Source organism: Trifolium pratense, linkage group LG2 (assembly GCF_020283565.1).
Source record: "Trifolium pratense cultivar HEN17-A07 linkage group LG2, ARS_RC_1.1, whole genome shotgun sequence".
NCBI classification, from domain to species: domain Eukaryota; kingdom Viridiplantae; phylum Streptophyta; class Magnoliopsida; order Fabales; family Fabaceae; genus Trifolium; species Trifolium pratense.
The window spans coordinates 37729936-37746565 of NC_060060.1; the positions used below are offsets into that span (position 1 = coordinate 37729936).

At 32.1% G+C, this 16630-nt stretch overlaps 2 protein-coding genes across 3 annotated transcripts; both read right to left on the bottom strand.

The window, feature by feature from the left end:
• Window positions 1-5997: 5997 nt before the first annotated feature.
• On the bottom strand, window positions 5998-12170 carry LOC123906104 (THO complex subunit 6). The gene is made up of 13 exons (XM_045955957.1): window positions 11765-12170; window positions 11644-11675; window positions 11009-11104; window positions 10490-10566; window positions 9374-9419; window positions 8935-8995; window positions 8793-8846; window positions 8605-8685; window positions 8356-8395; window positions 8101-8213; window positions 7433-7543; window positions 6466-6582; window positions 5998-6357 (listed from the first exon to the last, which is right to left on the bottom strand). Exons 1-13 carry the CDS (start codon window positions 11975-11977, stop codon window positions 6268-6270), a joined length of 1131 nt encoding a protein of 376 aa, XP_045811913.1. The 5' UTR covers window positions 11978-12170; the 3' UTR covers window positions 5998-6267.
• A 2258-nt stretch (window positions 12171-14428) lies between these two features.
• On the bottom strand, window positions 14429-16630 carry LOC123911107 (peroxidase N-like). Of its 2 annotated transcripts, XM_045962455.1 has the most exons (5): window positions 16539-16621; window positions 16298-16446; window positions 15848-16033; window positions 15506-15671; window positions 14429-15052 (listed from the first exon to the last, which is right to left on the bottom strand). In XM_045962455.1, the coding sequence occupies exons 2-5, from the start codon at window positions 16358-16360 to the stop codon at window positions 14631-14633; spliced, it is 837 nt and encodes a 278-aa protein (XP_045818411.1). In that variant the 5' UTR covers window positions 16361-16446; window positions 16539-16621; the 3' UTR covers window positions 14429-14630. The 2 variants fall into 2 exon arrangements, with proteins under 2 accessions (XP_045818411.1, XP_045818412.1); XM_045962456.1 differs by having other exon boundaries at window positions 16298-16630.

The following is a 16630-nucleotide window of genomic DNA, read 5'->3' on the forward strand; positions in this document are numbered from 1 at the left end:
TAAATGGCCTCAATTACACATACATCAGCGTTTATAGAGATAATAAAAATGTCGTATGTCAGTAGAAAACCATAGTATAGCCAAAGCATACATGAAAACAGTGCTACCATATATGGTAGTGACTAAAAGTTTTCTGTGCTCCTTCTTCTATGTATTCTGATAAATGTCAGTCTGCAATATATATTTACAGGAAAGAATTTTATTTTATTTTCTAAATATTAAATTGATAAATTCAAAATATTATATATATATTAGAATTGTTAAATTTATTTACATTGGGGCCAAAAATGCTTCGGATTATTAGTTTTCTTCATTCTTTATCTATAGATATTGTAATTAAAATAACGCATGCACGCACGCACGCGGGAGTGCACGCATGCACGCACATACACACACTAAGTAAAAAAAATTGGTGTCATGTGTGGTTGCTCCTCTCGAACACTATATGGACCCCTCATGATCTGGACGAGAGATAAAGAAAAACTTTGCAGATATATGTAACTAACAACCCAAAGCCAAACGCGAGAGTTTCCCTAAGTCCAGCTACGCTCTAGTCACAAATCTGTCTAATTTATAGTTCCATTAGCTATACCATTCAGATTCTCATGTACGACTACTATACACGGGTTGGTAGGAAAACATATGCTGAGAGAATTGTTTTCTAGGAGGATTTGGGAGGAGGCGGAGAGAATTTATAGTAGGCGGCATTCCCCTCATTGAGTTGGTGGAGGTAGGTGGCCACCTCATAGAGGTAGCAAAGAGAGGTGGAAAGGAGGTGGCTGAGGGTGGGGAAGTGGGAGGCAGAGCCGCAGAGGGGAGGAGACTGAGGGAGATGGAGGGAAGGTGGCTGAGGGTGGGGAAGTGGAGGAGGCTGAGGGTCGGGCAGAGGGAGACGGAGGGGAGATGGCTAAGGGTGCAGAAGTGGAGGATGTTGAGGGTGAAGTAGGAGCATGAACGATGAGTTTAGATAAATCTGCTACTACCTTTTTAGTCAAAGTAATACAAAGCCGGCGTGACTGCTGCAACTTTTTGGCATCTCTGGATTATGAAATGGGATTTCAAAACTTTCCCATTTTAAGTTTCGTAAGAAAAAAGTGGAGCCTGGCAAAACCTTCACCAATTATAGACCTATTTGACAAAACAACATAGGAGTATTAGCTAAGGAAAGTAACAAAAATATCATGTTAGATTTAAGTTTAACTTTACTAAAATCATGAAACAAAGGTGGCCATAAGTAAAAAAATGGGGAAAGAAAATATTCTCAACTTTAAGCATAAGGCATAGCCAATAAATATTACCAAGTTCAACCAACTACAACATACAACATAGTCCCTATTTAGAAAAACAACTTATTTTGCAGCTTATAGCATACTCCCTCCATCCCAAATTACAAGTAAAAATGGGTCAAAGAAACTTGATGCATCAAATACATCAACTTTCTTTTACCAATTTTTGCTTATGTCATATGTTTAAAACCAAATTTTTAATATTACTTAATTATTTGTTAATCTTCATCTTTTAACGTCATATTCCAAAAAATAACAAAAAAAAACTTAAGTATTGTTCAGGTTAGAGATCAAACTTGAATATTTTTATTGAGAATTTAATTTTAAACTCACTCTAAAATTGAGAATTTTATTTTTAATTTAAAATTTTAATTAAAAAAATGACGAACCAATTTTATTGAGAATTTTTATTTTTAAATATTAGATAAATAATACGCAATTCTTTAATTTTCATGTGTTAAATATGACTCTTGAAGTCATACATATCAATCACTAAAAACATCACCAACCAATTATGAAGTTTAAATTAAAAAAATTAAAATATTAATATTAATAAATCATACATAATCCCTTAATTCTCATGTGTTAAATATGATTTTTAAAGTCATGCATAATCACCAAAAACACCCACAAACAATTATTATATGCATAACACCGTCAATATATACTCTTGTGCATATTATAGAAGAAACAAAAAGAGTTAACTCTCATGCCTAAGACCGTCAATTGGTCGATACATTAATTTATTCTTTTTTTTTTTTGAAAAATAGTTTATTCTTCTTAATTTTCATGTAACACTACTTGCATAATTATTTATTCGATCTTTTTTTTTTTGAAGGATATTTATTCGATCTTTTATTTCTGTTCATATTTTCTTTTGTATTTTTTCTCCTTTCTTTCATTTTTTTGCACACCAACGAAATACATTGCTACTATGAATACAAACACACACATAAATATATATAATACTATTAAAATAAATTTATGTTCATCTAATATTTATACATATTTTGTATATGTTGCTAAAAAATATTTGGCACCCCTTTAAATATGAGGCCTCAGACAGTCTTCCATCTTAAACTGTGCTTAAGGTCGCCACTTCTTATGGGTATTTATTATACAAGTTTATTTTATTTTCATATACATGTTAAACTATTTGTTTGTGTCTACCGTGATTTTATTCACAACCATGGCTACTATGTCTATGAATTTTATGTCATCCATAAATTATTTATTTTATCATATTTTTTCATTTTAGGCAGGCGCATACGTTAGTTTTGCGTTAAAAATATTGTCACTCGCTACTTAGAGTGCAAAAAAGTGCTCGCATCCTACTCCTAGAAAGAGAGAAGGTTAATTTGGTCATTTTAAGAGGTGACTGAGGAAACCCAGGAGGTGCGAAAACATGGATTCAACAAATAAAAGAAAAAAAAACATATTTGTCTTTGTGAAAACATGGATTCAACAAATAAAAGAAAAAAAAAACATATTTGTCTTTGTGTTGGGCTTTAGCCCATGTGCCCACGTGACAAGTGTGTACGCGAGGTGCGTGTGTGTTTGTTAAAGTGAGGCAATTACGTTAACAGTGTGCGATGAACACAAAAGGGTTCCGCAAGAGTAACACAGAGCAGAGAGCATAGCAATTTTACAGAAATGATATCTGGACACAATCCTCTAACAAAAATACAACATTACTGTTCATAAATACCTACTTTTTCTTTTATTAAAAAAAAAAAAGAAAAAAAAAGCAGAGTTTTCTCTCTCCTCCATTCTTGCTTTCTTCCTCGTTCTTCATCTGGCGGCCACCAACAACATCGAAAGAAGGTTCTCAACGAGGAAAAAAAATAGATACACGGGGAAGAAGACCGTGGTGAAGATGGTGTGGCGGCGGCGGTTGATGTCGGAGATCGGTCGGGGGAGAAATGAGAGAGACGGAGAGACCTAAAGGGTGTTGAGAGAGATGAGAAAGATCGGAGAAGATGGTGTGGCCAGCGTGTGTCTCCGGTGAGAGGAAGATCGGAGAAGATGAGAAAGATTAGTGGGTAAACAAGAAGATGTTCAGGGAAAAAAAACAGTAAGGAAATATAAAAAAAAAACACAAGGAAGAAGAAGGGGTTAGAATTACTAAGTTGTCCTTGTTCACATACGAAAATTACAACTTTACCCCTAAATGTTGTATTTTTGTTGGACTTTAAATGTCTGAATAACATTTCTGGCAATTTTATACCTGTATAATGAAATCATTTCTATGCTTATGTGTACTCATTTATTATTATTTTTTTTTGTTACAGTTATATATGTACTCATTTAAAACATATATTGAGTAGATAAACTCCACAAATTTTTATTAAAATTCAAAAAATGTAGTTATGTATTCAGACTATTGAAATTCAACGGTTTTTTTAAAAATTTGTCCTATGTTCAATTGAAGTTATCAGAAAAAGTATCAAACGATTTTGAATTTTTATAAAAATTAGTGGAGTTGATCTACTCAATGAGATATTTGAATTCAACGGTTGGATTGAAGAAATATAATGCCGATATCGAGTTATTAAGCGGAGTAAGACGAATACAAATTTTACAAAATTCACCGTTGGATTGAAAGCTTATATCGTATAGATCATCCATGTTAAATTTTACAAAAATCTAAAATCGTTTGATATGTTATTGAGACCGATGAAGATTAATGGTTTATGTGTTTTTATTGAATACCGTTAATCTTGATCTATCTCAAAAACATATCAAACAATTTTAGACTTTTATACAATTCAACATAGATGATCTATACGATATAAGCTTTCAATCCAACGGTGGATTTTGTAAAATTTGTATCGTTAAAGCGTTATTGAGCGGTGTAACATTACTCAAATATTACACCGGTGTAATTTGATCCTCCCCATATATATATATATATATATATATATATATATATATATATATATATATATATATATATATATACTCCCTCCGGTCCTTTTTATAAGGAACACTTAGGGGAAAAAGTTTGGTCCTTTTTATAAGAAACTTTGACCAATTTTCAAATGTTTTAAATGTTCAATTTCACTTATGCCCTTATTTATTATGAGAGAAAATTTAAAAATAAGTAAGTTAGTTGAATAAAGAGTAATTAAATAAGGGTATACATGGAATAAATTAAAATTTATAAGAGCATTAAATGAAAATAACTATGTTAAATGTGTTTCATTGGTCTGTGTGATTTTTTCAAAGTGTTCCTTATAATAAGGACCGGAGGGAGTATATATTAAGTACAACTTTTGTAAATCAAACCAAGACAATGCCGGAAAAATATGCTAATAATTTTAAAAATATTCTACATTAATGAAAAGTTTAATTTAGCTTCTTCAACAAATAATAATGAATAGTTGGTTTAAATTTATAGTTGTTTTAGCAATTGAAATATATATATATATATATATTTTTATTTTTGGGTAATTTTTTTTGTTTTCTTGTAACATATATATTCTTACTTTGTTGTCTTCAACACATTAACTAATTCATTGATTGGTTCGGCGGTGACCAAAATTGATTATGCAATAATTGATTTTGATATAATTGGTTTTGGTTAAAAGTAAGTTGAGCTAAAAATGATTTATGTTTGTATGCATTTAAATAGAAGTGATTTTTGTCAATTTATGTTTAGAATCGATTTCACATTAACCATCCAAACACATTAAAAGATGACAAACTAACGTTTGACACTTTTGGACATGCGTTTTCCAATTCCAACGCGAAACCAAACGTACGCAAGTAACTTAGTATTAATTTTCTGCACTTCAGTCAACAAAAGATTTAACCGGTTCTTCTGTCAAGACACACAGACGGTTATCAAATTTAGTCAAGGAAGTGAAGTAGAAGAAAGGGGAAGACCAATGAACAATGAACATCAAACAAGAAAACAATTGTCCGTAAAACAAGAAAACAATTGCTTCTTGCTTTTGCTCCTTCCTTTTTTGTTTAGGGTCTTCTTGCCTATTGTCTGTAAAACGAAAACAATGAATATCAAACAAAATAGATTAAAAAAAAAATCTTTTCATATTGCAACATAGAAAAAATTTCATCATGAATTTTTACGAGCATCGCTTCTATTTCAACCACAGTCTTTTGACTCGTTTCTTTATACGAAAGGCCGTGGTTGAAATAGATGCTTACCTACAATATGACAATGGACCGAACATTACGTGTTTATAATACCAAACGGACTCCATCTTATTACAAAAAAGGCGGTTTTGTCCTGTCCTGATTTGTATGATTGGCAAATGATAATTGAAATTTGGAAAGGAAAGGAAACCACATGTAGCTGGTGTATTTCTCTTTGGCGTGGTGGTTACGCCAATCAAATATAAACCGGCGAACATAATAACTCTCATGTAGAACTGTCCTTAAGGGTAATATCGAAATAATAAAAAGCCAGCTCAAGAACTTGTATCTCTTTATATATTGTTATAGATTATATCAAAATTACTTTTTTGATAGTGGAAAAACATGGAAAACAAAACATGACCCGCCCTGCTCAAACCCCACTCCAGTAGCATCAGGAGAAGTGATAAAGAAGGGGATTCCAGGAGAAACCGTTCTCGGTTCCTTTCTTAGCTAAGGCATCAACATATTGATTGCCTTTTATCAACAAGTAAAGCAACTCATTTTCAAAGCAAATCTGAACTGATCTTGAATGCAATGAACAATGGAGGAATCAGAGTGAAATGGTTGGCCGGGCCATTGTCATGTAAATTTTTATAATTTTAAAAAATAAATAGAAATCTGCATATTGGATACACTGTTTTTTAACTGCATGCATGCCTTAAATACAACCTTAGGAAAATAAATAACTATATACTATCTACCAGCAACCCACAAAATCATTATAAATCCATATGATCTTGTTATACATTGAGTGGGAAAACTTGGGCTTTTGGCTCTTGACTCCGCACGTCAGAATTTTCAGACTATATTGCGAACTATGCTAAAGACATTGGCAATGAAATGTACACATGTGGCTGCCAAATTGCGAGATAACATCCACAAGACATCCGTAACCTCCAACAGCAATAACCTGAAACAAACAGCATCGACCAAATAATTAAAATAAATCAGGCAGTAGGAGCCATGCAGTAAGCTTGAGCTGAATAGTTGGTATTCTAAACAAAGGTTCTAAAAATACCCCTGCTGGATGTAAGGAGATAGAAAAAGCTGACGGAGGAGCACATGGTATTTGTGAAAGGATCACACCGTTCATGTCAAAGCGATTGAGTATAGGATCTGCACCAACTGTCAGAATCTGAAATGCAAAAATTAACAACGATAATGAGATAGCTACAATAACAGTGACACACACACACCATGGACATTATAAGAACATCTAATGTGTCAATATTCAAAAGAGGCCAACAATTCTTACATGACAGACAGGGATGATAAATGAAATTTTAAAATATTTATGGTAGACAGAGGAGGAAAATGCACGAGCCAATTGCATCAGAAAAACATAAAAGCCAACGATAAAAAGATATAAAGAGATAGATCAAGGGTGCTGAAACATGAATCTACATAACCATCATCCAAAACTTGGTCTTTTTCTAGATCCCCTATCCTTGCTTTTTGAAGTTAATATTAAATTTTGACCCAATAAATTGACACCATTATCAAGCATACCAGTCCATCACAGATGTATTAAATTAATATTACAAATAAGAACGAAATGCAAATTCACTCCCCTCACAGCCTCCCTTCCCCACAAAAAACAAAAACAAAAAGAGCATGCAACAAATTGACACCTTATATGCACAAAATATAGTCAATTTTAATCAATCTGGGAGAAGACACTCAATCAAATCGTTGAAGATTTTCTGAAATTCAAAGAATTACTAGTCTATAGAGACATTACATTATGAACCTAGAAAAAGAAGAGATAAAAGGAGGGAGAAAGAGCTGCCCCGCTAATGTATATAAAAGGCCTTATTTTAAGGTTAATGATAGTGCAGATCTTTGTGAGAGGATATTGATAACTTTTTTATGCATCTGATTTTGGCAACTTATCTTTATGTCTTTCTCCCGAGTCCTAAGGCTACCATGATCAGAGACTATGACAATGTTCAAAACAACTGAAACAAGAGCTATAGCCAACTAACCTGATTATTGTCAAATAACATGTCTTGTACAGAGGCTTGTGTGGAGAAATTTAATGTGCACTCTGAAGCAGGAAGGTTCCAAAGTGATATATTACGTCCACTACTGCATGCCTGTAGAATGGTGACAATGGTGCCATAACTAATCACAGAACTAGGAAGAATAACAAACACACTATATTCCCAACCATTGTATGCATTTCACTAGATTGGATATAGATAAAGAACAGTCTTAACACGTGAAGATTATTCTGACCAGAAATATGTGATTATTATTGATGGAATAGAAAGAAAAAACAATAGCAAAACTAGCTTGTGCATATAATAACAATAGTAACTGCATAGACCAAAGAAATTTGTATCATAACTACCAAAGTGTTTTCCCAGTCTTACTTATTAGTGTTGTCAAATGGCAGTTATAACAGCATTATAGCAGTATAGCGTAGCATAACTATTTGAGATAGTAGATTCCAAAAGGAAAATAAATTAAAAGCACAATCATTATCTGATATCCATTCTCATAACTTCATATGATCTGCATCCGTAGGTACACCCAGTAGTGATCAACATATTGTCTGAACATTCATGTTCCTTTTACTAGAGTGGCACAAGTAAATCATAAATATTAGGGAAGGGGTAAGGATTACAAAATAATAATAGATATCCCTTACCAACCAGCTCTCACTTGCATCTAAAGCAACAGAGCCAACCCATGAAACAGGTCCTTTTAACTTCAAATGTTTTGCTGGATCAATCACTTGGACACACTTTCCACTTTTGCAATCTAGTAAATATAATAAAATAAGTCACAATAATATATATAACACAATAATATATGTAACCAATTTATTTACTTAAAAATAATAATATGCTTTATGTAGTTTGTTCTTGTCTAATAACTGGTGCAAAAAAGTTAGTAATAATACCCCAAATTCGTGTTGTCCCGTCCTCCGAACCTGTTATGATCTGAACATCGTTCAAAAGGAACCAAGTTAAAATCTCAGGTCAACACATTGTGTGTGGGAAGATAAGAAGTATGATTACCATGAAAAAGAGAAATAGAAACAGTAAAGATGCTTTAGAAGTCAGGGTTTAAAAATTTCATCCCATATATCTCTTAACAATAACCACCATGAAGTCAAAAGGACAGAAAGTATAAGGTTAAGAATCAAGACCTGATTGGATGAGTTGCGGGCATCAATACAATGCAAGTAATCAGAATGACCCTTGAATACCATTTTTAATTTACCAGTTTCCTAGAAACATTAAACTTGTTAAACCAGCATCAACAGAGATTTAATTATAAATCAAGTTATCATGGGAAACTTAACACACTTAAATTAAATTCACCCTAAATACATACCACATCCCAGCAATATGCACAAGAATCGCCAGACGCAGCAAAAACAGATCCCACCTACAGTTAAATAAAAAATAAAGGCACCAACTCAATCACAAAATAACGAGGAAAAAAAACATTGTGACAAAGCCAAAATGTGACAAACCTGAGTATTAATGGCAATAGCATTATTCTCAGGGAGAGGTGAAAGTGAACCCCAAGGACCTCTGAAAGACAACATTATGTGGGCATATTGAGGATAATCAGAAAACCCAAAATAGAGAATCAAAGGAAATGCAGATACTATATAACAAAGTGTAACATCATATAAGATAAACAATAAATTTCCAACATCCAAGTTTATCAGCAAATCAATAAATTATTTTGTTGGATGCAATAAATAATAATTATTTTGTTGGATGCAATAGAGGAGTATACTATGATCAGATAAATAGAGGAGTATACTCAGATCAGATAATATACAGGAAAAGTGAACAAATAACTGAAAAGTCAAGAAGGAAACGTCATCCCCTACTTCTGTAGTAGTTAAAGAAAATAACTACCCAATAAAGCTAAAAGTATGCATTAATTCTCTAAACACTCACTTATGTTGAGGATTTACCACATCAAGGATAGGCTTGATATCATTTCCTGAAATATGAAGGGATAGCATATGTTGAACAAATCACCAATCCAAAAGTAAAAATAAGAAACATGTATGGACATTGAAAAAGCGAAGGTGAACACCACAACTCCTTAATCAAATCAAATGCACAAGTTAAAACCCCTGCTGTGTCACATTAATTATGTTGATATCAACTTATACTTATAAATTCTTTAAGAAAATGAGATGTAATTAAACTGTAAGATGATGGGATTCTTATTGACTTATCCTTTTATGAGACTTATAGCCTTTTTCTGGGAGATGGGAGGGAAAGGGAAGGATAGAGGAAGTGGTTGGGTTGATAGCCCCCATGCCCCACCTTGCACGGGTGGCTTTTTCTACACAAAACTAAAACTATCCTATATGGAGGACCTCAAAAAATGTATTGCGGGAGGATTTTGGAAAGCTCTCCGAATCATTCTACTCTATTTATAATACTCTCAACAAAAATAAAAATACCAATCATAAATATTCTCCCCCCCCCCCCCCCCCCCCCTCCTCTTTAATATCCCCCTTTCAAACAAGCTGAAACATTCCTCTAAAAACAAAGCCATAATGTACGGTGTTATTGGTTTGTAATCTGTACGTGTTGTATTACATAAGTAGTTGACCTGAAATATTGGTATAAATAGGAGTAACAGGTTGGTGCTTTATCTCACATGATTGCTTTTTCATGATATTACTCGAGCTGAATTTCTCTCTTCCACCTTTTCCATCTTTACTCTAAATTCTAAAGGAACATCATATATCAATTCTTATTAACCCTTTGCAATTTGATGTTGAATATTTAAATATGCAATTACCAGATTTAGTCGGACTATGAAAATGAATAAACCCAAGGCCAGTCTCGATATAAAAAAGAAAAGCTTGCAAGTTAAAATAAAATACTGATTTGTCTTGAGCTAAAAATTTTAGGTGTAGCATAAACATATACTCTTCATGCAACAATTAAGGAGAGAAAAAAGAATAGATGTAAGTTGCTTCAGAGATATAAAAGAGATTAAATTGGATGAGCTAGCTAATTTGGATTTCAACCACAAATGTAACATATTATGACCTTCTGAAGAAATATTATATTTTGAGCTTGTAAGTTCGTTCCATCTCCATCCTCGAATCCGCCCATCATCACCACAACTGTGAAGTGAAACTACTGTCAGATGTTATGCCAAATGGTAAACTAAACACTCACAAACTAGTCCATCACGCAAATAATTCCTTCAAAACCATAATACTAAACGCAAAACACTGAAGAGCATGATGAACAAAAAAAAGAACTTCAAATATACTAACTTCAAATTTCTAAAATCAGAATGGTAATGCGAAAACACAAATACCATGTTCCATTATTTTAGTCTGCATCTACATATAAAAACTATATGAATGTAGATAGGTAGCCTAGTGTAGAACTAGTTAATCATAGGAAATGATAGAAGCAATCACGCAAACACATATAACCACTCCAATAAAATGTAAAAACTATATGAATGTGGACAGGTATCCTATTGTAGAACTAGTTCATCATAAGAACGCACAAGGAGAAAAACATAGGGATGAGTAATATAGTACTAGTTTGAACCTCAGCAACAATGCATTTTCATCATCACCATAGAATTTGACATCATATGCAGGTCCATGATGCCCTTGAAAGAAGCAATCTGGCTCAGCCAATAAACTACACCAATCACATTCCAAGTGAAAAGTGAAAACACAGTTAAACCCTAATGATAATAATAATACAATAATACTCAGAAACTAAACTACTAATAGATATGGGCAAACCACCAGTTTGGTCCCCAGAAAATGTATCGAAATTGCAAATACATCCCTAGTGTCTTTTGCGATAGTAATAATATGGACTAAATTAACCAACAAAAAAACACATTTGGGGATTAAATTGGCTACCTAGAAACAAATTCAATGACTAATAAAAGAGACATTTATGGATGTGTTTGCAATTTCGATACATTAAAGACTAATGTGCTATGAAGCACGGCACCAGACACGTCGACACCGACAATAATTTGAGAAAATGAATTAATTCAATGTAATCACAAGTGTCAGTGTCCGACACAGGACACACCTATTCCAAGGAGTGTCTGTGTTTCATAGCTAATGTGACGGTCAGTTACCCTTTCGAGGACCAAAACGGTGGTTTGACCGATAAATAACAATAAATCAAGAAGAAAAAAAAAATTCTAAATGCAAACTTACTTATCCTCATCAGTATTGATAAAACCAAATGGCTGCAACAAATACAAATACAATGAAATAAGAAATTATAGTTTCAGCTTAAAAAAACAAATCATAAACAAAAAAATAGCAGTGTGCATACATTTTTGAGCTTGGAAGCAGAGATGGTAGAAGGGATGGAGTAAGAGGCGATGGAACCGTCACTGGAAGCAACGATGAGAGAGTTGAGATTAGGGGTTTGAGATTGAGATGGAGCCCAAGCTGTTCTGAAAACGGTTTGTGTTTGAATCTCTCTTTCCTTCAATAGGGTTTCTCTGTATGCATCTTCGTCCCAGTTTGTGGCGTCACCCAACATTGTACCTCACTCTCACTCGTATAAAAAGTTTCTTTTCTTTCTTCAACCTTTGTGTTTTTTGGTTCAAGCTATGCATTTAACGATGACGTTTCATATAGCGTGATTAAATCATACACTTTTTATGATTTTTTTTTGTTTTTTTTTTGGGATGATAATCGCTTTTTATAATAGTAATCATAATCAAACACAAAATGACTTCTATATTTTCTTAAAAATCATGTAATAAATAATCTCAAAACTAATTTATATAAAAATTACTTTTAATTTAATTTATAATAAATGGACACTTTATGAAAGACGTTCAACTAAGAGTCCTTTTGGTCTAGAGTTTAGACCAAGATTTAAGTTCCGTTTGTTTCAGCTTTAAAAAATAGATTTTTTTTGTATTTTTGAAAATAAATTTTCTAAAATTGATTTTTAAAATATTACAAGTTTTTATATATTCGTTTTTTCTAAATTGAAACACTAATTTTGACACAATATAATATAAACACACATTGTTGAAGATCAAAACATAGTCAAAATCACAATTTTTCAAAAAGTTGCATTTCAAAAATGATTTTTATGAAAATCTATTTGAAATAGCTTCGAAATTAAGTGATTTTTCGAAATTAAGTGATTTTTCGAAATTTTGATATCCATAAAAAGGTTCAATAAAATGATCAAATACCTAAAATCACATTTTAAGAATAACTATTCAAACCAAATTTTCATTTGAAGCTTTTCTAAAAAAATTCTTTGTTTTTTTTTATATGCATAAAAAAAAAACTATTTTAAAAAGTTTCTTTGTAATTTTTTTTATACAAAATTATGTAACACTACAAGAATCAATTTTAAAAAAATCTATAAGAATCGGTCCCTTAATTTAAATTCATTAATCAATTTCGGTATTTTCCTTCATTCTTTCCATCCAAACAGATCATAAAGAAATAAAAACATTTCCATTCATTTGGATGCCTTACAAAGTGTCTCAAAGACATTATATAATACTCCCTCCGTCCCAAAATATAAGACATAGTTGACCACAACACGTATGCCAATGCACAACTTTGATCACTAATATATTTAATTGTCTATTTGTAAAAAGAGGAGTGCTAGCAACACACTCTTTAACAAACATATTCTAACACACTCTCTTCTATTGGTTAAAATTTATATGGGTCCCATAAAAGTTATATGGGTGCACATTTTTTTATGGGACCCATGTGAATTTCAACCAATAAAAGAGAGTGTGTTGGAGTGTATTTGTTAAAGAGTGTGTTGCTAGCATTATTCTTTGTAAAAATTATAAAAACTTGATATTTTGAAAATACTCATCAAAACAAATCAAACAAGATCTTATATGCTAATATTTACATTTATATGTTATTAGAAAAAATACGGTCAAAACAAGATGAATGAATAATACATTTAGTCAAAGTAGCTCTTATATATTGGGACGGATGGAGTACTATTTTTTTTTGCCAAGTGGCCTAGTGACTATATATTTCACTCATAAAATGGATAAGTGGGATGACCGAGGTTCGAACCCCGACCATTTGCATATATAATACTTGTAATGGATAATAATCTACGGGAACCAAATAATTAAAAAGTCTAACTAAATTATCTCATGAGTTTAGTTCAATTGATAGAATATTACATTATATATATATGAGGCCGGAGTTTAAACTCTAGTGGTGGAATTTCTAAACTAATTTAAACTCTTAAATTATTTATTTAATATAATTCTATTTTTATTAGACTTAGACTTAATGAGAAACACTCGTATTTTAAAGAACGTGCAAAGTAGATATAATCGACTATAAGTCGTTTTGTAGCCATATCTATGTTGAAAATTGTTTCATCTTATTTTTATAGAAGAAACAATTTTCACCGTTAACAAATTCAAAGTGTGTCACAACTGCGATTAGGAGAGGCTAAAACTACTTAATGTCAGAATTGACCCCGAACCAGATTAAACTGGCGGTAAAAACCCAAAAAAAAAATTCATAATTTAGTACATGTACCTACACCATTTATGTTTAATTTACTAAATAATGGTTAATATTATTTACTTTATTATCTAAAGTGTAAAGTGAATAGTTTACTTTAGAGCAGACAAAATTCATATATTTTAGAGTAAAATCTTATTTGGCTCACCAACAAAAAAAATTGATTTAGATTCTTTGCATATAAGACACAGCTATAAATTTGGATCATTTTTTTTTTTGGTTACAAAATTTAGATCATTTGGTTTCAAAATCAGTGGCTTTTAATATTTATAATTAATTTATTGACAGTATAATTTGAACCGCATATAACCGGATGAACCACATAAAAAACACATAAGTCAGATTAGTGATGAAAAAACTATGAAACTAGAAAAATAAATCCCAATTTTAGCTGGGGAGAAAATTTCTTACATTTTATAAACCTAAACAAGAAAACTAGCTAGAAAGTAGAACCAAGTCAACAACAATATTCTCTTTAGATTTTTTATTTATTTTATATATGATTCTATTTTGTTTCATAAGCACACCCCCCACATACAAATTTTCTTACAAACAACAACATTACAAGTTAGCAACACCATCATAACTGCACTATCACAAGGAAGACACACTCCTAAGCTTCCACTTATTTCATATTTTACAAATCCTAATACATATTACTAAGAATTTATCACTCTGCAGCTCTTCCTAATCTCACCATCAGATCCAGTCTTTGGATTTATATTCCCCATCTTGATCATAGACTTGACAAAATCACCAAAGAAAAGTGTACTATTATCAATATAGCTTTGGACTATAGGTTTAGAAGTAGAATTGGCTTCATCAGTAGAAAACAGAATCTGATCAGAACTAAGAAGACCCTTTCCATTGAGCAAGTTCTTATAGTAATGATTGTCAAATAAATCAGATGAGTTTCTATCAAGAACAGCAGTTGTGTTTCCATCTGCAGTTTGAGGACATAAATTTTGTAGGTCGGTCAGCATGGTCGTGTCTAGTGTACTGTCTGGTGAACCTGTTCCAGAAAAATTGAACAATCTGTTGCTAAATAGTGCACACCTTGCTCTCCCGATCGTATGCGCACCTTCAAAAGATCAAACTAACTACTAGTTAATGAGCTTCAGATAAGGTCAAATCGATAAGAAGTTATTTTAAAAACAAAAAATATTGATCGGAAGTGGCAAATTTGATCCCTTAACTAGATTTTACTTTACTTAACGATCAAGTTTCACATTTATATGATTCATTTTCATTTTGCACCAAGAATTAGAGGCTTACGGCCAAAAACGTTAAAGATCAAAATTTAACGTGTGTAAAGATTGCATTTTGGAAGAGATTCCGACTCTTAAAATTTGAGTTATAATTTTACTCAATCTCAAAAGCTAGCGACATCTAGAGCACAAATATTGTATAATATATCTAAGATAGACTTTGATACGACCTTTAGATGTGAAGATTGTCCCCCACTTATAATAATTAATTTAGGCCTATATATCAGTATGGATCTCAAAGAAAGAATGAAGTTCACTATTAGTACCTGATAAAGAAACAACATCTGTGAGATTGAGGCCTGCATTAGTAAACTTTGAAACAATAGTATCTAGTGGATCAAATGGAGAAGGAAGTGCCACATTTGCCAGTGATCCATTTGAGATTGTTCCATCTCTTCTTCCTAGCAGAACACTCCATGAAGGACCACCACTCTGCCAATTATTATATATAAGGGTCATATAGATATTTCATACACAAAAAAAAGTATAAAAGAAAGTTATTAATTTATAGTCTATAAGTAACTAAATGAAATTAGATTTCATATTAGTTCTTATATATGCATGTTCATTGATTAAATCTATAAGTAAAGAATTAAGAAAGTGATTACAAGGAGAACAGAATCTCTGGCAGCTATGGCTACTAAATCAGCACATGAGACAACTCCACTACAGGCACTTTCCACTGAACTTTTGATTGTATCAATAACATCAAATCCTCTAACAGAGTTTATATTAGGAAAAGCAGATTTTTCAAAATCATCACCACCATCTAATAATATTGATCCATCACAACCCTGCTCATCAAAGAACAATTTGAATGTGAATCCATGTTAGAAAAATAATGTTTTAATTAACGTGCTAAATGTCACAAAAGATTGTTATCACGAAACTCATGAAAACCATATGTCTTAACGTGATTGGTTTGACTTTTCAACTCACGCATTTTGATGTATGGTTATGCATGATGTTCGTGAGTAATAATTTCGTGACAAATAGCAATATACTTATATGTATGCATATAATAGATCAAAATTCATGCATGCATGTATTAAACTTACATTGACAAAACAGTCATGAAAGTGAAGACGAATCAAAGAAGCAGCCATTCGCTGTTCATTCATTATAGCTTTTATAACCTCTTTCCTTACAATTTTGGTAAGGTTAGGACATGATGACTTATAGAAATCTGTTGTCAGTTGGGACCTTACTGTCAAATGCAACAAAAACATATTTAGTAGCAAGAAGTAATAACAGCTCCATCTAAATGACTTATTCATTGTTAATTACTTAATTACTAGCCTAAGATAAAAGGAAGGGATGCAGATTATTCAAGAGGGTAGGCCACGATGAATGTGGAAACCTCAAGGGCCAAGGCTTAATTTATAGACCAC